Source organism: Cucurbita maxima, unplaced genomic scaffold (genome assembly GCF_002738345.1).
Source record: "Cucurbita maxima cultivar Rimu unplaced genomic scaffold, Cmax_1.0 Cma_Scf00014, whole genome shotgun sequence".
Lineage (NCBI taxonomy): Eukaryota > Viridiplantae > Streptophyta > Magnoliopsida > Cucurbitales > Cucurbitaceae > Cucurbita > Cucurbita maxima.
The window spans coordinates 793,644-818,555 of record NW_019272030.1 but is presented as its reverse complement, the minus strand read 5'-3'; the positions used below and the strand labels follow the sequence as shown (position 1 = coordinate 818,555).

General features: G+C 37.9%; 5 protein-coding genes across 16 annotated transcripts; 3 read left to right on the top strand and 2 right to left on the bottom strand.

Annotated features, from left to right (window-relative positions):
• The first annotated feature begins 50 nt into the window (after window positions 1–50).
• On the top strand, window positions 51–3,901 carry LOC111489437. 4 transcript variants are annotated; one of them, XM_023137648.1, is made up of 10 exons: window positions 53–475; window positions 572–615; window positions 820–1,206; window positions 2,119–2,218; window positions 2,311–2,364; window positions 2,441–2,561; window positions 2,668–2,756; window positions 3,056–3,117; window positions 3,204–3,299; window positions 3,494–3,901. In XM_023137648.1, coding segments are annotated over exons 3-10 (849 nt in total). In that variant the 5' UTR covers window positions 53–475; window positions 572–615; window positions 820–880; the 3' UTR covers window positions 3,495–3,901. The 4 variants fall into 4 exon arrangements, with proteins under 4 accessions (XP_022993419.1, XP_022993416.1, XP_022993418.1 ...); XM_023137651.1 differs by having other exon boundaries at window positions 51–615; window positions 3,559–3,901; XM_023137650.1 differs by lacking the exon at window positions 572–615.
• Window positions 3,902–4,936: 1,035 nt separating this feature from the next.
• Window positions 4,937–12,895, top strand: LOC111489432 (putative pentatricopeptide repeat-containing protein At2g02150). Of its 8 annotated transcripts, none has more exons than XM_023137639.1 (3): window positions 4,937–8,000; window positions 10,760–10,893; window positions 12,100–12,162. In XM_023137639.1, the coding sequence occupies exon 1, from the start codon at window positions 5,268–5,270 to the stop codon at window positions 7,389–7,391; it is 2,124 nt and encodes a 707-aa protein (XP_022993407.1). In that variant the 5' UTR covers window positions 4,937–5,267; the 3' UTR covers window positions 7,392–8,000; window positions 10,760–10,893; window positions 12,100–12,162. The 8 variants fall into 8 exon arrangements, with proteins under 8 accessions (XP_022993407.1, XP_022993406.1, XP_022993404.1 ...); XM_023137638.1 differs by having other exon boundaries at window positions 4,937–8,024; XM_023137636.1 differs by lacking the exon at window positions 12,100–12,162 and adding an exon at window positions 12,538–12,895 and having other exon boundaries at window positions 7,413–10,566.
• An 846-nt stretch (window positions 12,896–13,741) lies between these two features.
• Window positions 13,742–15,764, top strand: LOC111489451 (pentatricopeptide repeat-containing protein At5g13770, chloroplastic). Of its 2 annotated transcripts, XM_023137669.1 has the most exons (2): window positions 13,742–14,145; window positions 14,449–15,764. In XM_023137669.1, the coding sequence occupies exons 1-2, from the start codon at window positions 13,766–13,768 to the stop codon at window positions 15,593–15,595; spliced, it is 1,527 nt and encodes a 508-aa protein (XP_022993437.1). In that variant the 5' UTR covers window positions 13,742–13,765; the 3' UTR covers window positions 15,596–15,764. The 2 variants fall into 2 exon arrangements, with proteins under 2 accessions (XP_022993437.1, XP_022993436.1); XM_023137668.1 differs by having other exon boundaries at window positions 13,742–15,764.
• A 1,708-nt stretch (window positions 15,765–17,472) lies between these two features.
• Window positions 17,473–18,046, bottom strand: LOC111489288 (defensin-like protein 1). The gene is made up of 2 exons (XM_023137425.1): window positions 17,953–18,046; window positions 17,473–17,854 (listed from the first exon to the last, which is right to left on the bottom strand). Exons 1-2 carry the CDS (start codon window positions 18,002–18,004, stop codon window positions 17,682–17,684), a joined length of 225 nt encoding a protein of 74 aa, XP_022993193.1. The 5' UTR covers window positions 18,005–18,046; the 3' UTR covers window positions 17,473–17,681.
• A 2,701-nt stretch (window positions 18,047–20,747) lies between these two features.
• LOC111489121 (defensin J1-1-like) lies at window positions 20,748–21,413 on the bottom strand. Its single transcript, XM_023137172.1, has 2 exons — window positions 21,293–21,413; window positions 20,748–21,207 (listed from the first exon to the last, which is right to left on the bottom strand). Exons 1-2 carry the CDS (start codon window positions 21,342–21,344, stop codon window positions 21,035–21,037), a joined length of 225 nt encoding a protein of 74 aa, XP_022992940.1. The 5' UTR covers window positions 21,345–21,413; the 3' UTR covers window positions 20,748–21,034.
• Between the last annotated feature and the right edge of the window lie 3,499 nt (window positions 21,414–24,912).

Sequence of the window (24,912 nt, the reverse complement as noted above, 5' to 3'; positions counted from 1 at the left end):
CTTATATTTATATATTCATATTCATAGCCTTTTAAAGGAAATTTTTATTTTTGAAGTCCAAAGAAAAGGGGGTGTGGAGAGTCCAGAACAATGGGGCATCAAATGCTTATGGGGATTCGCACTGTTCCAGAATTCCAAGATCTGCACCAACCTATCCATTATTTATTTCAAACTCACAGACCCCTCTTCTTCTTCTTCTTCTTCTTCTTCTTCTTCTTCTTCTTCTTCTCCTTCTCTCTCTAAAATTTGAGCTATTTTTGAACTGTTCTTCATTGGTGGAGCTGTGAGAGGATTGGAATTGAGTGACCCAGATGAGCCAATATCAAAGAGTCTGGGCTTAGAGGCTTGTGGGTGCGTTGGATGGAGGCTCAGAGAGGCTACCAACAATTCAAATTCGAGGGCTCTCTTTATTAAAGCTTTGTAGTGTCGAACCCAAAGCCAATCAGGACTCCGTCGGAAAGTTGCACCCAAAAAGGTGACTCCTACCCTTAACTTCTTTTCTCTCTCCTCTCTCTCTCTCTCTCTCTCTCTCTTCCTTTCTCTGCAACTCTTTTCCATTTGGTGCTTTTAGGGCAAATCTTCTGCCATTTCGATCGTTACCCAGATGAAATAAACGTGAGTAATTTCTCTTCCCTGTTGTTTTTTGCTTTGGGTTCTTGTAATTTTGCTGTTTTATGGGTTCTTACTGTTGATTTGTGGAGTTTTTTTCAAGCTTCGTAAATGGGTTGTGTTTCGATGGGTGTTGTGTCATGGGTTTGGTGTTTGGTGTTTGTGTGTTCTTCGGGTTTTATGATTCAATTATCGTGTTGTTGTTCATAGGTTGGATATGGTTCAGCTGAGATTCCTGTGAGGGTTACTGTAAATAGGAGGATTAGTAATCATGGCAGCAGAATCAAACAGGGGTTTTCATCAAACGTTAAGTTCTGCTTTGAATCGGCACGCTATATCTTCTCAATCTACTGCAACAACCAGCAGCTCAGAGATGATGACAATGGAGAATTACTTTGGGGTCAATAACGCTTTGGACATAATGTTTTCGGGGAATTCGAACGTTGTCAACGATAACAATCATCCTGTTATTAGCCAAGCTACCAATTCATCTGGTTCTCTGCTTCTTGATACTGTGCCAGGGCTCAAGAATGATGCTGGGTTGGCAGTGGAATGGTCTGTGGAAGAGCAATTCAAATTGGAGGAAGGTCTTGTCATGTAAGTTCTTTCTTTAAATCTTCTAATTTTTGTTCTTGTCGGAATTGTTGGTTTTAGGATTGTTGAAACTTATGTTAAGAGATGTCTTGGAGAGGAATTTTCAGTGTTATGAATTCTGCTCGTTTTGTTTTACATTGGGTCTGTTGTGCTACATATTGAACAGTCCAAACAGCAGTGATGCATACTGTGAGATGTGAGATACCGCCTCCGTTGGGATGAGAATGAAACATTGTTTATAAGGGTGTGGAAACCTCTTCCGGGAAGCCCAAAAGGGAAAACCCAAATAGGACAATATCTGCTAGTGGTGGGCTTCGGCCGTTACAAATGGTATCAGATCCAGACACTGGGTGATGTGCCAGCCAATACTAAGCCCCAAAGGAGGTGGACAAGAGGTGGTGTGTCAGTCAAGGATGCAAGCTCTGAAGGGGGTTGGATTGGAGGGTCCCACATCGATTGGAGAAGGGAACGAGTGCTAGCAAGGACGCTGGGGTCCGAATGAGGGGCGAATTATGAGATCTCACATTCGTTGAGGAGGAGAATGAGACATTGTTTATAAGGGTGTGGAAACTTCTCGCTAGCAAACACGTTTTGAAAACCTTGAGGGGAAGCGTAAAAGGGAAAGCCTAAAGAGGACAATATATGCTAACAGTGGGCTTGGGCCGTTAGACATACGCTAGATCAGAATTGGAATTCCCCTTACATGTGGTTCCTTTCCCCTTGGTAGTTCTTTTACGTTAAGCCAGTTATTCTTCCTGGACTGCCTGATAAATTAAAGTTCTTCCCATGTGCAACCTATTTTTCTATGAATAAAACCATAGAGACCCCAATGATCATGCTTTCTTTCTTCCCTATTTGCAAATATCAGCTTTCTTTTCTCAGTATTTTCACTATTGTTTGCTTTCCATTTGATAGGTTTGCTGATGAACCAAGCATTTTGAGGTATATCAAGATCGCTGCCACGTTACGTGATAAAACTGTCCGGGATGTTGCTCTAAGGTGTCGGTGGATGACTGTAAGCACCTCCATCTTATAAGATACTTCTGTGTAAAATATCATTACTCTGCCTTCTTCAAGTTCTTATAGAAGACACAAACTTCTTTACAGAGAAAACGAAGGAAGCCTGAAGAAAATGTCGGAAAGAAAGCGATCAATCGAAAGGTACTTTTATGAAACTTTATGTGTATATCTGATGTTGGTTTGAGGATCCAATTTCCTAAAGATTGGGAATGTTCAGGATAAACTGGTGGAGCCATCTTTAAATATAAACAACCCTTCAGCCCCTGGACCCAGCATGGCTGCATATTCTCATATGATGCAGCATCGTATGAATGGAAAAGAACGAGCGCCTTCTGAAGGTCGGCGTTCTTGAAATTTTCTTCCTCTATACTTATTTATTGTACTCCTTAGCAACCACTAATTATTCGAGCTTCTATTGAGACTTTTTTTTTTTTCTCATCAAAGTCTCAGAGATTAGCAGTGCAGCTGCGCATCTTCTGGAACAGAATGCTCAAGCTTTTAGTCAAATTACTGCCAACCTTTCCATGTACAAGGTGAATATCTATTAGCTTGTAATAGAGACTGCTTTCTACTGGAACCATTTGCAGTTCATATCAAGAGTATTGGACTACTCTGTCACATTTCACCTGCCTAGATGACTAAATACTATCAAATTTCATAATTTGAAACCACAAGATCGATATTAAGCTTTATTGCTACATGGTCTAGTTCTTAAAAAGAACTGCTACCTGATATAAATGTAAAAATCTTCTCGTGTCTTGAAATTTTTATTTTCTTTCGTTTGTTCCGGTTCGGCTACTCACTATGCTACTATTGGTCCTTTTTCAAGCAGTTGCAGGATAACATTGATCTTTTCTGCCGGACAAGGAATAATATTATTGCTATCCTAAATGAGTACGTAGATATTCCTTCCTTTCAAGCCCAGTCTTTGGGCGGAACCATCATCTGTTAATGGAGATTTTCAATTCTAACTTTTGCAGAATGAGGGAAACTCCAGGTATATTGAGCAAAATGCTACCACTTCCTGTATCTATAAATGAAGATCTAGCAAATAGAATTTTGCCCAGCACAACCTGGTAAGATCTCTAACAAATAGGTTGGCCAGAAAGTTTCTGTTTTTTGGAGTGTATTTTCATCTACTTAGAGTCAAAAGGTGCTTTACTATAGGATTAGGAATGTAGATAGATGTCTATGCAACTCCTTGAAAAAGAAAAGAAGGATATAGGAGCAAATTCTGATGTATTCTTCTGTTTTTGAAATGGTTGGTCAGAATTGGACCGGCTCCATTCTTTTGGCCCTTGGTTGTGTTTTATGCTTACACCAGGGCCATTGCAGAGAAATATGAACAAGAAGAAAGATATGATGTAGGGCTGATTGGTCAGTTAGCCCACTGCCTGACCAATCAAACAAAATCAAATGGATGGCTGAGAAAAGAGTGATTGATCTTGATGTCATGTCTCTGAGTCCCCTCCCCCAGCACACAAAATATAACCAGGGAAGCAAGTGTCAGCTGCTGCAGATATATTGGTTGGGAGATCTGAGTTAAGGGAGGAAGAGAGAAAGGGGAAAATATTGGATCTGCTGCTTCCAATTTGTACTATTTAGGCATTACCTAAAAATAGAATCGTTGTGCACAAATACTTGATATCAAAGTATAGCAGTTCTGTAGTTATCTGTGTCTGTGTGTGTTGAATTTTTGACACTTTCCTGGTGGAACCGCCCTCCCATCCCGTCCTATCCCATCCCATACCTGTGTGCAGTGTCTCTATCTCCCCTGCAATTATTCATAAGCATTATATACATACAAATCTTCTGACATGTCCTAAATTACAAGAATACTCTCCAAACACTAAAACTATCAGAGCTGTGCCTACTTTTGTACCTAAAGTTCAGACTATTTAGTTTCTATCATTTTCAGCTGATTATAAGATGTATCTTTTCTATTAAGGGGCTAGGTGTTTAAATAACTCTTCTTTGACTCATGGCTTATTCCCATTTGCTTTCTTTTCAAGTCTTTGTGACACAATTTCGTGTGGAACAAACTATCTGACGTTAACAAATGAATATCAATAAAGTGCATGACAGTTGGACCATATTTTTATATAAAAGCATGAACAGGTGGACAGAAAAATCTAATTTTCTCAGTTTCTACCAACTCTCAGGATTTGTGATTTATTTCCTTGGGATAAACCGTTGTTGCTTGTTAGGTGTTGAATTGAAAATTGAATTCAATGGCTTGTCGGGTTGATCTAGCTTTTATGCAATTTCAGCAGGCTCTAGTGTATCAGCTATTAGCTATTGACCCGTTACGTATCACCTATAGCATCATAATTTTAAAAAGCGGTTAATAGGGAAATGTCCCACATTCTTATAAGAAATGTTTCATTCCTCTCTCTAACCGACGTAAAATCTCACAATTTACCCCATTTGGGGGTCCAGCGTTCTCGCTGGATGTTTGACTCTGATACCATTTGTATTAATTCACTCTACCGCTAATAGATATTATCCACTTTAACCTATTATGTATCATCGTCAGCCTCACGGTTTTAAAACGCGTCTGCTAGGTAGAGGTTTCCACATTTTTATAAGCAATGTTTTATTTCTTTCCTCTCGTATTGATGTAGAATCTCACAAGCTACTATTCTGTCCGCTCTTAAAGTGTAGGAAAATAGTCTATATAATACTTTTTAGTAAATCTCATAAAAGAGTGAACGTGGTCTTGCAGCTGGTTTATCGACCTACTAACTAATATTCCCTTGGTTAAGAAGGAAGACTAAAGATAAAGACGAAAAAGCGTTTAAATAAATGTCTTAAATCAGTATGGAAAAATTCAAAGTCAGAAGACTAATGGCTCCTCCCTTAAAAAAATAATACACATTACTTACCCCTTCATCTGAGTTTTGAGCCTCTTCAGTTCACACTCTGCTGCCTGTTTTCCCTTTACACGCCATGCCTTCGCCGTGGATAAAACCAGATAATTCCGCCATAATCCACTAGCAATATGCTCCACCCACAAAGCTGATTCTCTTTCAGCTAATTCATAAATGGGTATTACACTTTTGTTCCTTTTTCACTCGCTTTGCTGCTGCTTCTTCTATGTTCACGTCTCCATCTCCATCGATGCAAAGTGCCACCCTGCTGATTTCAAAGCCTTGAAAAGCTTTTCCAATGGCCTTGACTCCCCAGTTCAAGGTTGGGACTATGGGTTCTCTGATTGTTGCCATTGGAAAGGAGTAACCTGTAATCCACCAGCTTTGAAGCTCAACAGTTCCAGTGTTTTCTCCAGAGTTATGGCTTTGGAACTTCCCCAGGAGAGGTTAAGAGGAAATGTTTCGGAGTCTTTGGCAGATTTGGTTTGTCTCAGAACTCTTAACTTGTCAACCAACTTTCTCTCACGTTCTCTTCCGGTGAATCTCTTCTCCCTGCAGAGTTTAGAGGTCATTGATTTGAGTTCTAATGATCTCTCCGGTTATGCGCCATGGAATATCAGTTCATCCTCCATTACGTTTCTTGACATTTCTAAGAACAAGTTCATTGGAGACGTTGACCCTGGCTTCTGTTCAACTGCAAAACAGATCCAAGTATTGAAACTTTCTTCAAACAGATTTCATGGAAGAGTTCTTCCAGGTTTTGGGAATTGCAGTTCCTTGGAGCATCTCTCTCTAGCTTCCAACTTCCTCTCTGGTGATTTGCCTCAAGATCTGTTTGCATTGTTCAACCTCAAAACCCTAGAACTTCGTGATAATTGGTTTTCCGGGGAGTTGAGTTTTCAACTTGGGAACCTCTCGAATCTCGTCTTATTGGATGTTTCATCGAACAATTTCTCGAGATTGCTTCCGGATGTGTTTTTCAATCTCCGGAAGCTCGAGCAATTCGCTGCATCGTCGAATAATTTCTCTGGCGTTTTGCCGGTTTCGTTGTGCAATTCGCCAACCATTTCATCGCTTAGTCTTGATAACAATTCCTTCCGTGGTTCAATCGATGTTATCAACTGTTCCGCCATGGTTCGTTTGGTTTCTTTGAATCTTGGCTCGAATCATTTCACTGGCCAAATTGAGAGTCTCTCATCTTGCCATCAACTACGCATTGCAAATCTTGCCAAGAACAGATTCGAGGGGGATTTTCCAGAAAGCTTCAAGAATCTCAGATCACTTTCTCACTTCTCGATTTCAAGAAATGGCCTCCGTAATCTCTCAGCAGCTTTGACAACTCTTAATCATTGCAAGAACTTGACTGTGTTGATTCTAACCTTCAATTTCTATGGAGAGATTGTGCCTGCAAATTTGAACTTGAGTTTTGAGAATACGAGACTGTTTGTGATTGCAAATTGTGGACTCACCGGTTCAATACCGCCATGGCTGAGCAATAGCGCAAAGCTCCAGATTCTGGACCTGTCATGGAACTCTTTAAGTGGAGAAATTCCGTCTTCCATTGGTGACTTGCGATATCTCTTCTACTTGGATCTGTCTAACAACTCGTTATCCGGTTCAATCCCTAGGAGCATCACGCAATTTCATAGCCTCATCGATCTGAATAACTCGTTGAAAGGGGAAATATACGAGGGATTCTCGTTTTTCAACAGAAATACCCAATCCGCAGGACGACAATACAAGCAAGTCTTAGGGATGCCGCCATTAGTGGATCTCAGTTACAACGAATTGAGCGGAATTATTTCGGCAGAATTTGGGAATCTGAAAGATCTCCATGTGTTAGACCTTAGCAACAACAAATTATCAGGAACAATTCCAAGTACTCTATCAAACATGACGGATTTAGAAAGCTTGGATCTATCCTACAACAATCTAACAGGAACTATTCCAGATTCATTGGCGAATCTCAACTTCCTTTCAACGTTTAATGTGGCTCACAATCACCTTCACGGCCGCATCCCTTCGCAAGGACAGTTCTATACATTTCCGAATTCGAGCTTTGTGAGTAACGATGAACTCTGCGGGTTTCAGACATTTTCTTGTGAGGAAGAATCTGCATCTGACGATGAAGAGAACTCGATTGGTGAAGATGAGGATGAAAGCTTGAGGTCACTTGTAAGCGTGCCACTGAGTGTCGGAGGTGCCGTCGGATTCGTTTCGACAGCCGCCGTTTGCTTCTTCTCCGGCATGGTGTTTCCGAGGGAGAAGAAAAGGGAATTCCGACGACTTCATCATTGAAACAGATCAAATTCAGGGGAATTTTGGAGTTGCTCTGTTTCTCCTCAGATGGAGAAAATCATCCAGATACTAATTTGAGCATAGTCTATCTTTAATTGGCTTATATTCTTAGTTTATTTTTAGTAAAACGAACTAATTATAAAGATTTGAACAGAAACATATGTTAATTACAGCTTGTTATACACATTTTCGTTGAATAGCACTCATAATCTCTATGAAAAATATTAGTATTTTGTATAAAAAAATATTATGTTTTTAAAAGTTTAAAGATATTTTTTTTAAAAAAATTAAAATGTTAAAAATATTAGGTAAGCTTCGTAAACAGATCGCCTCATTTCCCTAATTGGGTTTCGGCCTCATTTCTGTGTTGCTTCTGTTTCAGAATCTCTCTGCGTTTGAATTTCAAGCGATCGAACGGCGGCACTCTTCGCAGTGGCGCGGTTGGGCGATGTCCATAAACCCTAAAACCTTACGGCTTCGGGTTTTACCACCCATTCATTTAACATGAGCATCCATTGCTTTAAAGAAGATGAAGCTTTCCGTTGAGAGTTCTTCCACTTTGCTTCATTCCTCTCAGCGATGCTACTCTTCTTTCGCGGTCTTTTTCAAGTTAGTCGCAGAGCCTCTTACCGAGTAATCTCTCTGTCTTCAAATTCCTCGCATCCGGGTTGCCTTTCTTCCAATGCATTTAATGCCTCGTCATCCCTAACATCAATTAATGGCTATTACATTTCTTGTTTTTGGTTCACTAGCTTTGTTTGTATGTTTCGGCTCCCTTTTGTTAGTTACTCGAATACAAATAGTTCATTTGAATTATTAGACATTGGTTACCTTCGTAAAATCATACAACAAGACCTCTGGAACGATCCTAAGATTGTTATTTTATTTGATTCAGCACTCGCACCCATTTGGGTCTCTAAGATTTTAGTTGAATTGAAAGAAGATCCAAAGTTAGCTCTTAAGTTCTTCAAATGGGCAGGAAGCCAGATTGGTTTCTGCCATGCCACCGAGTCTTACTGCATTATAGCTCACATGCTGTTTTGTGCGAGAATGTATACGAATGCCCATGATATTATTAAAGAAGTGATTTTGAAGTGTCGTATCGACATGATTTTTCCTGTTTGTAATATATTTGATATGTTATGGTCGACTAGGAATGTTTGTGTGTCAGGAACAGGAGTCTTTGACATTTTATTTAGTGTTCTGGTAGAGTTGGGTCTGCTTGAGGAAGCTAATGAATGTTTCTCGAGAATGAGGAAGTTTAGGACTCTTCCCAAAGCACGTTCATGCAATTTTCTTTTGCATAGATTATCAAAGTCGGGGAATGGACAGTTGGTGAAGAAGTTTTTCAATGATATGATTGGGGCTGGGATTGCACCTTCTGTTTTTACTTACAATGTAATGGTAGATTACTTGTGCAAAGAAGGGGATTTGGAAAACGCTAGACGTTTGTTTGTGCAAATGAGACAAATGGGCTTTTCTCCAGATGTTGTCACCTATAATTCCTTGATTGATGGCTATGGCAAGGTTGGTTTACTAGAAGAATCTGTGTATTTATTTAAAGAAATGAAGGATGTTGGTTGTGTTCCTGATGTAATTACTTATAATGCGTTGATCAATTGTTTTTGTAAGTTTGAGAAGATGCCTCGAGCTTTTGAGTATCTCTCTGAGATGAAGAACAGTGGGTTAAAACCAAATGTTGTAACATATAGCACATTGATTGATGCTTTTTGCAAGGGGGGAATGATGCAATATGCCATCAAACTTTTTGTTGATATGAGAAGAGTTGGCCTGCTACCTAATGAATTCACCTACACTTCTCTGATTGATGCCAATTGTAAGGCAGGTAATTTAACAGAAGCATGGAAGTTGTCCAACGATATGTTGCAGGCAGGAGTTAATTTAAATGTAGTATCCTATACAGCTCTAATGGATGGGCTTTGTGAAGATGGAAGAATGATGGAAGCGGAAGAAGTGTTTAAGGCAATGCTGAAAGATGGACTATCGCCCAACCAGCAGCTTTACACTGCTTTGGTTCATGGCTATATTAAGGCAGAGAGAATGGAGGATGCAATGGAAATATTGAAGCAAATGACAGAATGTAACATCAAACCAGATTTAATACTCTATGGCACCGTTATTTGGGGTCTCTGTAGTCAAAACAAACTTGAAGAAACTAAACTTATTATTAAAGAAATGAAAAGTCAGGGTATTAGTGCAAATCCTGTTATATACACAACAATTATGGATGCTTATTTTAAGGCTGGAAAAAGCTCAGATGCAATAAATCTTCTTCATAAGATGCAGGATATGGGTGTTGAGGCTACTGTTGTAACCTACTGTGTACTAATTGATGGTTTGTGCAAAACAGGTTTGGTCGAACTGGCATTTGATTATTTTAGTAGAATGTCCGATCTTGGTTTACAACCTAATGTCGCAGTTTATACAGCCCTTATAGATGGTCTTTGTAAAACTAATTGCATTGAGTCTGCCAAAAAGTTGTTTGATGAAATGCAATATAGGGGTATGACCCCAGATAAAACAGCTTTTACTGCTCTAATTGATGGCAACTTGAAGCTTGGAAATCTTCAGGAAGCTTTGGATTTGATTAGCAGAATGACAGACTTAGCTATTGAGTTTGATTTACATGCTTATACCTCCATGGTTTCGGGATTTTCTCAATGTGGTGACCTGCATCAAGCGAGGAAGTTTTTAAATGAAATGATTGAGAAGGGAATACTTCCCGAGGAGATTTTATGTACATGTCTACTGAGAGAGTATTACAAGCTTGGACAGTTGGACGAAGCCATTGAATTGAAGAATGAAATGAGGAGGAGGGGTTTAATTACTGAACAGTGAAGCCTTGCAGTTCCCAGTCTTAGAACTTGATGAGGTCCAATCTGATCATCTTTGGTGTCTGTATTTTAATTACAAGCACATGTGGTCTTTATTTGGGATTCAGAGAGTATGACAACCCAAGAAACCCACCGTTCAAATGGCCGCCATGTCTGATGGGAAGAACTTGCAGGCCATGCGTGATGTATCTGATGTTGGTTTTAAATGCTCTGATCCAAAATATTCTATTTGATAAGATGCAGCTTTCTAGTTTCTAAATGATATCTGCAGAAAATCCCATCATATCATGCGTTTCATTAATCATCAGTCTTCTATAAATGTGAGTGTCAGTCTTTCTCATTCTCTTTCTCTTTCCCAAAAAGAAGAATTTTGTTTAGACATGAGATACAGGTGTGCAACTTTTGGCAGTACATTTATATGAGATTGAAAGTGATCACTTTTTCTTCTACATTATGCATGGTTCATCCATCCTGCTTGTCTTCTGTCAGCTAATTTGGCATATGGGTTTGCAGGTCCAAAGAGGATTCCTGTGCTACCATATATTGATTCCCGTGGAACCATTCTAGCGAAAATATCTATCTTTTGTTTTACCGATTGAAGCGTACTCATTCAAGTTTGAGGCTCAGGATGGCTTATAGTGAGTAAGGTGTTAACTTGACTCTTCATGCTTGTTTATATTTGAAATTTGATGTTCAGCTCTGTAAACTTATGGTTACCTTTGGAATGGGTAAAGTGATTAAAAAAAAGGCTGCTCTCTTCTCATAGGACTGGAGACTGGAGGTTCTCACAGGAACCAATCTTTCTCTGCTGTTCTTCCTTACATTGAGGCATAAACTAAAACAAGATTTGGGTTGTTCTTTCCTCTATTGAGGAATGTAGGTTCATATGGAGATTATGGACAACAATAAACCTAATCCTAGAGAGACTTTGAAATGCGTCCTTGATTTGGGTTTTCATGAATTGTTATAGTTTTTGCCTACAAATCTTGCTAGGAAGATTTGGGTGGCAAAATTCTTATGAAACTCAGAACATTCCTCTTATGATCTCCTTTTCTCAATTCTATAAATATTCCAAGTTCACCAACAACAGGATTCGTAGGAGGAAACCTCAGTTATCTTCTTCCTTAAATTCATGGCGATTACCACTCTAGTGAGGACAGCAATCATTTTCATTCGTTGTCTGTTTGCTCACAAATGCTGGACTTATCTCTTCCCCTGTTTGGCTCTCTAGATTTGTTGCCTTAGAACATGAGCGTAAGTGGGTTGGTTTTTGGCCAACGATTCCAAACCTATATGTCAAAATAGTATAAATTGAAAAGCAAAATTACACCAAGATTTTTTAAGAAAGCCAAACAGACCAAGCCAACGAACCAAAAACCCCATCTACAATTGATGAAACCAACTGCAGAGTAAAAACTAGTCCAGTCAATCAAATCTATGAAATCCAACCTATTGAAATATTTGCTGTATTGAAACTATATAGAATTGAATACCCTGACATCAGTACCAAATTTTGACCAGACTGACCTGATTGAATCAATTTTGGTTTTCACGGACATGCCTATCTAAGAGTGTTTCAGTGGTGGTGCCCTCCGGGTGGTGTACCAAAAAAAAACATCCCAGAACAAAAGGAGGAGCACGATAACTACAGAACAGGCTCCAATCCAACAAAACCAAGCCTAGATCTTATATACAAAAGAGTCTATTAACAGACACCCACATAAAGAGCATTAAACTGAGCCCCCTCCCAAACCTCTTTATCTTTTAAAAATTTTATATGCCTTAGTGTATTTTAGTCATCTATCATAAACACTGTAATTACTCTTATGTGGTTGTTTTCTTTCTATTGCTAGGCTTAGTTTGTTGCAGCATCATGAAGGTGGTGAAAAGCTACTTGACTTATCACTTAATGTCTAGTGAACTGATTACTAGTACAATCTTCACATTTGTACAGTGATTTTTGGCACATCCATACATTTAAGTTGAACTGAAGCAACTACTTAGATGTATCCCATTAGCTTAGTAAAACTTGAGTTGATGATGACTTGCAAAAGCTTCAGAGTTTGGTTCGAGTGTCATGCCTGTTCGTTATCCATCGTCAGGATCCGTAGTGTAGGGAACAAAACTCGGTACGGGGTCTAAAAGCAGAGCTTGGGTACATTGAGAAGTTTACACCGTTGTCCTGATCATTTGAATATTGGTTCGATTTATTATGGCATGTATATATTTGCTTTACCATTGAAGCCACCGGATGAATGATTTCATAACACACGTTTCTTTGAATTTCTCAGGTGGTTGGTCTGGGAGAGAGCTGGCTCCCAATATGTGAATGCAAGTCTCAAATCTCACGAGTACTGGAAGGAGGAAGCTGCACAATGAAGTGTTGTAGCCTTGCAGAATGAAGCCCAGAAAGGTTAAGTGATATGATTTACTGTTTCTCTGTTAAAAAATCTGCACATGAATTTAAGAACTAAAGCATGGAGAAGAGAAGAGAAGTATAGATAACAGTGTAATAGTATTTCTCAAAATAGTAAACTTTTGTAAGCATAAATGACTTGACATGAACACAGGGGTCATGACTCGAGACAGATAAATGATGGATTTTTGAGATGACGTGATTATAAAGTTGACTCATGGGTTAGTTTTCAATTAGTGTATCTGAGCGAACAGTGAAAGTCGATGACATAAGACTTGTGATGACATCATAAAGCGAGATGGTCATGTTGTTGAGAATCAAAAGGATGAAATGAGATGCAACATTACATATCGACCTTGGCCAAGTCTAGGAGCAAGATTGAGCTTTAGGACCTTGGCCAAGCGTGATGGTCATGTAGATTGTTTTTAATTCTTTGAGGAGGGTAGCAACTTTTCATCCACATTTCATCGATATTTTCATATGATTGTGAGTTCAATATCAATCTAAGTTATAAATTAACATTTTCATTATATCGCAAAAGAATATGTGAAACATAAAAACTCGGCAACAAATATTACTAATGGCTAAATGAGTATAAATTACAAGAACAAAGTTGTTATATAATAAAAAACGACATTTAATTTTAATAGAATTTTTTTTATCGTTGTTCCATACTTGTTCATAAGCGGATAATATTACAAATTATAAATTTTAAACATTAGGTTATTAGATTAAATTGTATTAATTTTATAAGATTCAAAATTCAAAAATTTAATATTTTAGCCGAAATTATAATATCTATAAAAAAAACTCGATTTCTTTTATTTATTTATTTTTTATTTTTTATAATTTAGTCTCTATATTAAATTACGGATGATTCATTATTGATGACCATATATATATCGACATACGTGGCTCGCGGTTTTCATGGAGGAGACATAATGCTTACGTGGAGAATCATATTAAAAAAAACTCGAATTCTGTCCAAGAACTTCCCACGTGGCACAGTTTGAGTGGCTGAGAAGATGATACTTCTTTACCGTTAAGCTATATATTATGTGGCCTTGTGATCTTCCTCCCCTGTCCTTCGGACCTTATCTTCCATGGCCGTCACTGGCTCTCCCGACTGGTCACTCCCCTCATCAACCTGTTTCAGAAAATCCCGTCTCATTACTTTCATCCCCGCCTCCAATCTCGCTCTCCTTTTTTCTCTTCCAAATCTTCGATCTCTTCACCTAAATTCCTCCGGGTGTCCGTCTCCAATCCTAGAATCATCGCCCACTTCCCTGCCCGAGATCGATTCGGACTCTAATCTTCAGGATTTTCAACTTCCCTCGTCGTCCAGTGTAGAAGATTTGAACGATTTCTTATGTGGATTACCCCAAAACCCCGGACGGGAGGATTTGATCTATGAGTACTACGTGAAAGCGAAGGAGACGCCAGGGTTTAGACCTGAGAAATCAACATTGAGGCATCTAATCAGGTACTTAGTGCGATTGAAGAAGTGGAGTTTGATTTTGTTAGTTTCTAGAGATTTTGTGGATTATGATGTTTGCCCTGATAGAGATACTTGTTCTAGATTGGTTAGTAGTTGCGTTAGAGGTAGGAAATTTAAAGTTGTTAGGGCTCTGCTTGAGGTTTTTGAACGGGATAGGGATGTTGCTACGGCTGCATTTGAAGCTGCCATGAGAGGCTACAATAAGCTTCATATGTACAGAAGTACTATCCTGGTTTTCCAGCGCTTGAAATCTGCGAAAATTGAAGCAGATTCTGGATGTTATTGCAGGGTCATGGAAGCCTACCTTAAACTTGGGGATTCTGAGAGAATTATGGAACTGTTTAATGAAATTGAGAGTAGGATTTCTGATTTTACACCCTTTTCCACCAAAATTTATGGAATACTTTGTAAGTCTTTAGCGAAATCCGGGCGAGTTTTCGAGTCGCTTGAGTTCTTTAGAGATATGAGGAAGAAAGGGATTGTAGAAGATTACACCATTTACTCTGCTTTGATATGCACTTTTGCAAGCATCCAAGAAGTTAAATTAGCTGAAGATCTTTACAATGAAGCAAAAACCAAGAAATTGTTGAGAGACCCTGCAACGTTTCAAAAGCTTATATTGATGTATATTCAACAAGGGTCATTAGAGAAAGCACTTGAGATTGTTGAAGTCATGAAGGACTTCAAAATTGGTGCATCAGATTGCATTTTCTGTGCAATTGTCAATGGCTACGCCACGAGAAGGGGCTATAATGCTGCGGTTAACATTTACGAAAAGCTGATTAGAGATGAATGTGAGCCGGGACAAGTGACGTACGCCTTGGCGATCAACGCTTACTGCCGTGTCGGGCTGTACTCAAAAGCGGAGGACGTGTTTGTAGAAATGGAGGAGAAGGGGTTTGATAAATGTGTAGTTGCTTACTCTAGCTTGATATCAATGTATGGGAAGACAGGGAGATTGAAGGATGCAATGAGGCTGTTAGCAAAGATGAAAGAAAGAGGGTGTCAGCCAAATGTTTGGATTTACAATATCCTGATGGAGATGCATGGGAAGGCTAAGAATTTGAAGCAAGTTGAGAAGCTATGGAAGGAAATGAAGCGCAAAAAGATAGCACCTGATAAGGTTAGCTATACAAGTATCATAAATGCTTATGTGAAGGCAGCAGAATTCGAGACATGCGAACGATATTACCGTGAGTTTCGGATGAACGGGGGAACCATCGACAAGGCGATAGCAGGAATCATGGTTGGCGTGTTCTCGAAGACGAGTCGGGTTGATGAACTAGTGAAGCTTCTTAGGGACATGAACTTAGAAGGAATACGCTTGGATGAGAGGCTGTATAGGTCAGCCTTGAATGCTTTGATGGATGCTGGGTTGCAAGTGCAAGCAAAATGGTTGCAAGATCATTATGCTGGAAAGTCGGGCTTTGTTTAAACTGTTTCATACTGATTATTGAAAAATTTTCACCATGCCCAATAGATTTACTATTTGTATGTAGTTTTTATTTTCTTTGTAAATTCTCAATTCCGTTCATATAGTTGGTGGGTGTAACGATCCAATTTTTCTATTAAAAACAAGGTCACCACGGTATGCATGATATAACTAATACGTAGAAAATATTCATTCAAAATATTTTATAAAAAGGTGCCATGGACTTATCATTCTTAATAAATACCTTAAAATAAAGTTGTCATGAAATAAAAGAGGCGAAGTATAAACGATGTAAAATTGAATAAAATAAAACAAGCTCGAATCTAACCTAAGGACTACCAACTAGACATGAATGCAACTATCCCTACTTTGATTCTATGACCTTTATCTCGACGCCGTCATTTGAGGCGTTACTTTTACTTGAAAAATAAAAATTGTACATGACTTAGTATTTTTTAAGAAATATTAAGTAACTCAATTGTTAGGGTTGAGAAATGCAAACACGTAATATGGTGGGGCACATTCTTTTAAAAACATTATAGCATGGCCTTGGGTTCCGCTTTCTCGTTCGGGTAGGGTTAGATTTGTAGTACTTCCCTAATGGGCGACTAAACGCCACAGAGGGAAAGAGCCCACATAACATAATGGGGGAATATAAATGTCATAAAATATGCGCTTGTACTAATCATAATGAGGAAGAATCTCGATGTATATGACACAAAATGCATGAGGTTCCCGTGGCTTAAATCACGACATAAGTTTATAATACAAGTCAAACCTCCATTCATATATAACATAATAAGTCTATGAATCATGTAAACGTACTTCCTGTCAAGTCTTTCATACATAAAGTAGCTTACCTGACGTGATGTATGAAGGTTTATGCACCATAGGTTATCAATATCATAAACATGATTCTACACCATTGCATAGCCACATTATAACATAACTTATAAACATGACATAACACGATATAACATAACGTGACATAATATAGCATAACCTAGTACGATATAGCATAGCACAACACAACAATCATAATCATGCCACGTGCATAGGCCACAAAGCACACATCATCATACATCGTCCAACCAAGCCAAATGTAGAGTCACTTATTTGGTTGCCCAAGGTCGAAGTCACTAAATATTGTTACAGCTGGTTGGACTCTGTTCCTCACCGTCGTTTCAACTTATGTATAATCACGACATCGAATTAGAATACGTTAAATGGCTTAATTCGTCTAAAGATCTCAATTAATCATCAAATTCAGTCTCAAATACCTCAAATTCACCGGTGGTGAACTCACCTTGAATGTTTATGAAACTGTCAAAAAAAAAAGGCTTCGGAAGAGTCCAAAATGGCGGAAAAGACTCCCAAGTCATAAAAAATGCCAATCCGAGCCGAATACGCCATTTGAACGGCGTTGAAAGCCGCCAAGCGCAGGATTTCAAGCCGACACGCGAGCCACAGTCAAGGAATAGCTCGAGCACGCGCACCGCACGTGAGGTGGCTGTGAAGGGCACGGGTCGCAGCTCGGGTCAGCGTGCGAGTCATGAGTCGCGTGCGTTCTGGGCTGATGGCATGTAATGGGCTGAGCCGAGTGTTAATTTTGAGCCATAACTGCCAATGGGAGTTGGGCTGAGTCTGGATTCGAGGTGAACTGACGGATTTCTTTCTTGACCCGATTTATTGATTACAGTGATTGACTACCACATGTGAATGTAGAGGAATTTCTTCTCTCCTAATCCCATAAATTTTTATGTCTCTTTATTTAATTTATGTTTATGAATGTGTGAGCGCGATCAAACTTACTTCCGCTTCCACTACAACAATGAGATAGCAGAATATTTTGGTGGTGGAATTATAAGGTACAACAGTTCTAACACAAACAACACTACTAATATTATTGCATAAACCAAAATTCGAAACCACAATGTAATTAAAAGAGCTAACACAACATTAAAGCAAAAACACAAGAAAAGGAAGGAAGGAAAGAGGGGCCAAAGACAAAGGCCACTTTATTGATACAAGTTGGAAAGTAAATAGAGAATTAGTTGAAGATGTGTGGATAGTGTTGATGAATGAGATATCAAACACAGTGCTTTGAGCATATACAACGAAGGCGGAAGCCCTGGCAAGCGCCATCATTAAAGCCCTCTGCCCTGCAAATATGGCCACAGTTGTTGGTACTAAAGCATAGCCCCTTGAAGTTGCGGCTCGGAGATTCGCAAAGCCTGGCCTCTGCAACCATTGGCGCCATACCTGTCCCACACATCATGCACCAAAGACCACTGGTTAACAGTCCAATGAACAAACAAAACATAAAAAATTGAAGGAAACAAACAAACAAACAAACAAACCAGTGCCAAAAATGAGGAGGAGCAGGCAAATTGCAGCTGAAAGGAACTTCATATTTAGAGAGGAATTTGTGTGGTTTGAGTTTAATGCATGGAGGGTTTAGGGTTTATATAAGAATTAAGAAAGAAGTTATTGGTGATGGAAGATGCACCCAATTATCTTTTTGCCTCCACCAAAATTTTAGTGTTTTTGGGTAGCAACTAGTTTTAGACTAAATCATTTTATATTTGAGCCATATGATTCATTAAAGTTTATACCCAAATCTTTGGTCCTTACACAAACCCACCTTGTTTAAATTACCCCTTGGTTTCACTTGATTAATTTGTGTACACATACGAGTTTTTTCTCGTTTTTTTTTTAACTATAGAAAAGATTTCGGGTTCAATTATGCTTTCAAGTTTGAAAAGTTTTATTTTTATTTAATGTAAGATCCCATATCGATTGGGGAGGGACAAAACATTGTTTGTAAGAGTGTGGAAATCTAACTCTACTCAGAAGCATTTTAAAAACTTGGAGGGAAAATCCAAAACAGAAAGCTTAAAAAAGATCATAAATCTAAATAATGGGTTTAAAATTTTTACGATCTAAACAACTTTTATTAAATAATGAACTCAACCCAATCGAACAATAAACTTTTGGATTGGGTTGTTTTGAACGGTCCACTAACATTTACAACTCAATTTCAATATATATTTTAAAAAATTATATTTATCAAATTAATTGATTGGTTGAATTAATTGAATTTTTTAAGATAATAAAAGATGTCAGTCAAAGTCAGTCAAAGGTGGACATAGACCCTTTAAGATCGCCAGCAGAATTTAGACAACCATCTATTTAAGAATTAATGAAAAATGTAGCTTTAATCCAAAGGGCCAATGGCTACTTGCCACGTGGACTCATCTTTACAAAACAAAACAAGACTTTGAAAATTAGGTCAATCAACATAATATTGAACACACCACTCTCTTATTTGCCGAACAACGCCAAAATTTAAATTAGCAATTAAAATATTAATACTTTCATAGAGAAGTTCTGATTATGACAAATATGAATTCAAATCTTTTGATGTATCTAACCTGTTTGTGATTAGGATATGAATGATTTGTGGAGTGAATTGGTTCATCGTTACTCAAAACCGACTCTTGTAGCATACAATTGTAGCACGTGTGTGGCCCAACTCGCACATATAGATAGGGCAAGCAAAGCGCAATGGGTATGGATGTCTGAGTGGTGGTGTTGAAGACAAAACCTAAATGACTCGAACCTGTAAACAGAAGAAAGATTGATCATTCTATCTAGTACAATGAGAACTAGAAAAATCTTTAGAAGAATACGTGATTAAGGGTTTATGTTGATATGTTTTCAACTAGATTGACGACTATCATGGATAGGAACTTGATTATTATAATAAACTTGAATTAGAGCTTTGACGAAATACGTTATATAAGTCAAATATATAAATTTAGGGCAATCTTTTATGGAAGTTTGATATTCTCTTTGCATATGAGAAGAATCGAATTGAGTAGTATTGTATCGTATAAGTTTGAAATGTATTTGTACTAAAAGAAAGTTTGAAACACCCGTGCTAAAAACAATTGGATGATCTCAAAAATTGGATAAGTCCCCGCAGTTTTTGGTTGAATTATCAACTTATTTAAGTTGAGTTAGATTAAAAATCGAATTAGGCTGAAATAAATTTTGATCTTGGTGTCTTTTGCACATTTTTCGTGAAGGAATATGGAGTCAAATTGCAACGGAAGTAAGAGGTTCGAGAAGTCTCAAAGTTCGGTAAGAATGCATGAACTTGAATGTTTTAGTGCGATTATATTAGTTAGTGGGTCAAAAAATTATATATAAAAAAAATATAATTGTGTAGAGGGATGAAAACTCCACAACTTTGATGAAGGAATTAATTGGATCGGATCGGAGTTGTGTGCATGAAGATATGAAATTCTAAAATAGGCTGAAATAAGTTTTATCCTTGAATCTTGAAATTTGTTAAGGAGAACGATTGCCCGAGGGACGCGTCGACAAACAGCAAGGGGATACGTGTCCGGGTCGCAAAGGACACAAGTCACGAGAAAAGACGTGCAACGTATCGCGACACCAGCGGCTGCCAAGACCCGAAGCGAACCACACTTGCGCCCAACGATTTGAATCGAATCGCTAACATCATGTGTTGGCAAAGGGATGATGGATCCACACGTTGCGGAATTCAAACACAACACACTTAAGAGTGGACAACGGACTACACACGTAATCAATTGAGGATATATTATTATGTGTAGAACAAACCCGCGTGAGAGTAGACGTGGGACTACAAGTAGTATATTGAGGAGCTACTATTTTGTCTAGAGGAAACCCACCCTGAGAGGAGACGAGATAAGGGCCTACAAAATAGATTAGATCATGATAGACATCACCTTGGTGTGAGATAACATTTAGGGGATACATGAACTAGACACAAACTTCTTAGAACCCTATGACAAGCTCGTGGAAACATATTAGAGGCTATAGATAGAATAATACCTATTTTGTAACCCTATTGTTATGAATTTTGGTAATGGTACTACTTGATTATAAATTCAGCTCAATTTCACCTTATTTTATATTGTTTATTTTATTTTATTTTTATTTTTATTTTCATCCTTTCGTTACTGTCAGATTTCTTGAACCCTTAAAAATCGGGTTGAGACACCTACTAACTTCTTTTCATGAAACTGTTATGAATTATCAATATATCAATTAGGGTTCAATTTCATACATAGTAAATAAAAACGTTCATAAGCCATTCCTAATGGTGACAAAACGTTCATTGCAAAGCCAAAGAACATGTTGTAGCCTACGTTGCAAGCTACGGTAAAGGTGAGACGTCTTTCTAACATAAACAACACCACGTTTATGCATATTATTGCATAAACCAAAATTCCAAAACACAACGTAATTAAAGAGCTTACACAACATTAAAGCGAAAACACAAGAAAGGAAGGAAGGAGGGAGGGGCCAAATAGGATGGCCACTTTATTCATACAAGTAGGAAAGTAAATAGACAATTAGTTGAAGATGTTGTTGGTGGAGGAAATATCAAACACACTGCTTTGAGCATAAGCAGCGAAGGCGGAAGCCCCTGCAAGCGCCATCGTTAAAGCCCTCTCCCTTGCACACATGGCCACAGTTGTTGTTACTAAAGCATAGCCCCCTGAAGTTGCCGCTCGGAGTTTCGCACAGCCTGGCCTCTGCAACCATTGGCGCCATGCCTGTCCCACACATCATGCACCAAAAACCACTGGTAAAGAGTTCATGAACAAATAAAACATAAAAAATTGAAGGAAACAAACAAACCAGTGCCAAAAACGAGGAGGAGCAGGCAAATTGCAGCTGAAAGGAACTTCATAGTTTGAGAGCTGAGTGAGAGAGAGATAGATAGAGGAATTTGTGTGTTGTGAGTTTAATGCAAGGAGGGTAGGGTTTATATAAGGGTTGAGAGAACAAATTAAGGCTGAGAAGAAGAATCAACAAAGGCCATATACAGCACTTGGTTTGATTATTCAACCTCTTTTTGCCTCCACCACAACTAGTTTTAGACTGAATCGTCTATTATTTGAGCCATATGAATGATTAAAGTTATACCCAAATCTTGTTCTTACACAAACCCCCTTGTTTCACTTAATTCACTCAATTTATCTTTACATTTATTGTTATTTTCCTTTTAGAAGAAGGGTGTAATATTATAACAATTTATGTGTAATGATTAGAAGAAGTGTGTAATATTTAAACCATTATCTCTAAGATTAAGGCCCTTCTTAATGAAATAGCAAATTAGTAAGATATCTAATATTTTATATGGTGAGATCTTACATCAGTTGAAAAGAGAAACTATTGTCAACGAGGATTTTGGGTTTTGAAGGTGTGGATTGTGGATCCCACATCGATTAGAGAGAGAAACTAGTGAGGATGCTGGACACCGAAGATGGTAGATTATGAGATTCCATATCAATTCGGGAGGAGAACGAAACATCATTAGTGTGTGAAAACCTCTAACTAGTACAAGCATTTTAAAAGCTTTGAAAGAAAACTTGAAACAAAAAACTCTGTTTATAGGCTGTTACCTTACAATTATGTTGACTCTAAAATGTTAGTGTTGTCCGTTAATTTTAATAATTATATATCAAAATTCAAAGTCTAAATTTGTAATTTTTTAAATTGTATGGACTAAATAGTCCCAAAAAGTTGAATTTGATATAAAATAGGATGTTCATGAATTTGATTGGAAAAAATAGGTGGCACTAAGTAAAAAAAATTTTAGGACGGGTCTCTTTGTATGCGTTGTTTGAAAAGGGAAGGCTCAATGATTATTGGTTGGTCGGAACCAGAAGTTAAAATTTTGGTAAATAGGGATCCCGTAAAAACTTCTTATGAGGAATGCGTCAGACTGGGTCATTTCTCGAGAACAATAACTAAGGGTCTAATACTACCAATATTTAATAAAGTATTGGAACATTTTTTAGCCCCGAGTTTTAAATATTTTTAACCTAAACCATTTCTATTAAATAATGTACCAAACTCAATTTGTTTGGATCCTTTATTGAAATTTATGCAACTAAAAATGTTAGTGGATATTATTGAATAAAGATTTACCATTCAATTTCAATATATATACAATGGTATTATAAGAAAAAAAAAATGTATACTTTAAATTAACAATAATCGAATTGGTTCAATTCAATTCAATTTAGTTTCGGGAAACCACGAAATCATAAAGTTTTCATATTTATTCAAACCCGAACAAATCCTTTGAATCCGATTGAAATTTAGACAACCATCCATATCTCAATTAATTCTTAATTGTGGAATTTGTGTATCGAAAAGGGCCCGTGGCTACTTGCGACGTCGACTCAAAACAAACCGGACTTCAAAAATTAGGTCTATCAACACAATATTGAGTACATCAATCTCTTATTCGCCCAACAAGACAAAATTTGAATAGCAATAAGATTTTTCTTTTTTTAATAAATTATCTAACATATTTGTGTAAGGAGATGAGTGATTGGTGGATTGTGAAAATACAAGCTCGGACTTTTCAAATTACGAAGTATTTTGACCATTCTCGAGCATTGTTTAGAGGGTGTCTCACGTTCGCTAATCAAAGGAAGGATCATGAGTTTACAAATAAGAAATACTATTTTCATTGACATGAGATCTCTTGAAAAAAACCAAAACAAAGTGAACAAATAAACAAGTAGACTTTTATTAAAAAATTGAATAAATAATTCGAACAAATCCAATTTACATAACAACCCAAATACATCATTGGAAGATATTGTCCGCTTTGGCCCGTTATGTATAGCCATAAGCCTCACGATTTTAAATCGACTCTTATAAATATGTTTCGTTCCTCTTTTTAACTTATGTGAGATCTCACAACTCAACTCCTGAATGTATAACGGAAGTTTTGAGATATTTATATCTATTATATCTTAGTCGAAGAGTAGAAATTATGAACAAAACCAAATAAAAAGATGTAATTATGATATTGAAAACTTGATAATGACAATTTATAACAAATATTTTGAAGTCGACCAAAAATGAATAGTCTCCCGCAGCCACCTTTGCTTTACGTGATATATATTCTCTCGTGTAATACCCATCAATAGGAATACTGATATAATAATAGTTTGTGTAAATTTTTTATTTTTTGAAGAAGACTTCATTTGACTAGTACACGGGAAAATCATTTACATTGCTTTATTTAATTATGTCTCGAGTTCCAACTAGAATTAATTTTTTCAATTTTTTCATTTAATAATCAAACTTTCACGATTTTATTGAACGTCTTATAAGTTGAATTTAGAAATAAAGTAGAAGAGAAAAATACTCGAAAAGTATAAAAGAATGTTGATGAACCCTCGTACTATTTTTGGGGTCTGAGGAGATCCTTCATAGATCACACGTCAAGGAAATTAGGGTTTGAAAGGAAAAAGGAAGAAGAAGAAGAAGAAAACGCTCCGATTCGACCAGACGAGGCTGAATTTGATCGAGAGTTCTTCACAAGAAACTCTCATTTGGTAAAGGAGCTTAATTCTGGGTACTAGATAAGTTCGATTTTGTCAAGAACAGAGAAAGAACGAGGGTATCTATAAGAAAAATATCATTGGGTAGAGGGATGAAAACTCCACAATTTTGGTGAATGAATTAATTCGATTGACTTGTGTGCTTGAAGATATGAAATTCCAAAGAAATTAGGTTGAAACGAATTTTTTCGTCGAATCTCGAAACTTGTGCAAGAGGACAATTGTCAAAGGGACACTCATCGGCAGACGACATGGGGATACTGTCAGCGCCACAGAAGGACATGTGTCATAGGAAGAGATACGAAACGTGTCGGGACATCAACGGTTGCTAAGACCCGATCTGCTTGCCCGACTTGCAAATCATGTTTGCACTCGATGACCTAAACTGAACCGCTTGCACCACATGGTTGCAGAGGGACAAAGGATCCTAGCACTGCGGGATTTGAACGTAAGCTAACGAAGGTGATCAATCTTATAGCAATACATGGCAGCACAAAGGCGCAACTTGCCTCCCTCGGAGGTGCGTTGTAACGGCCCAGATCCACCGCTAGCAGATATTGTTCTCTTTGGGTTTTTCCTTTCGGGCTTCCCTTCAAGGCTTTAAAACGCGTCTGCTGCCTCTCCAGAATCGAACCCTAATTCTCCATCACCCGTCACCACCATAGTAGGCCACTATCCTACCATCGATTGGAGGAAGGAAAGAATGCCAGCGAGAACGTTGGGCTCCAAAGGGGGGTGGATTGTGATGTCCCACATTGGTTGGGAAGGAGAACAAACCACCATTTATAAGAGTGTGGAAACCTTCCCTTAGTAGATGCGTTTTAAAGCCTTGAGAGGAAGCCCAAAGAGGACAATATCTGCTAGCGATGGATCTGGGTCGTTACATGCATG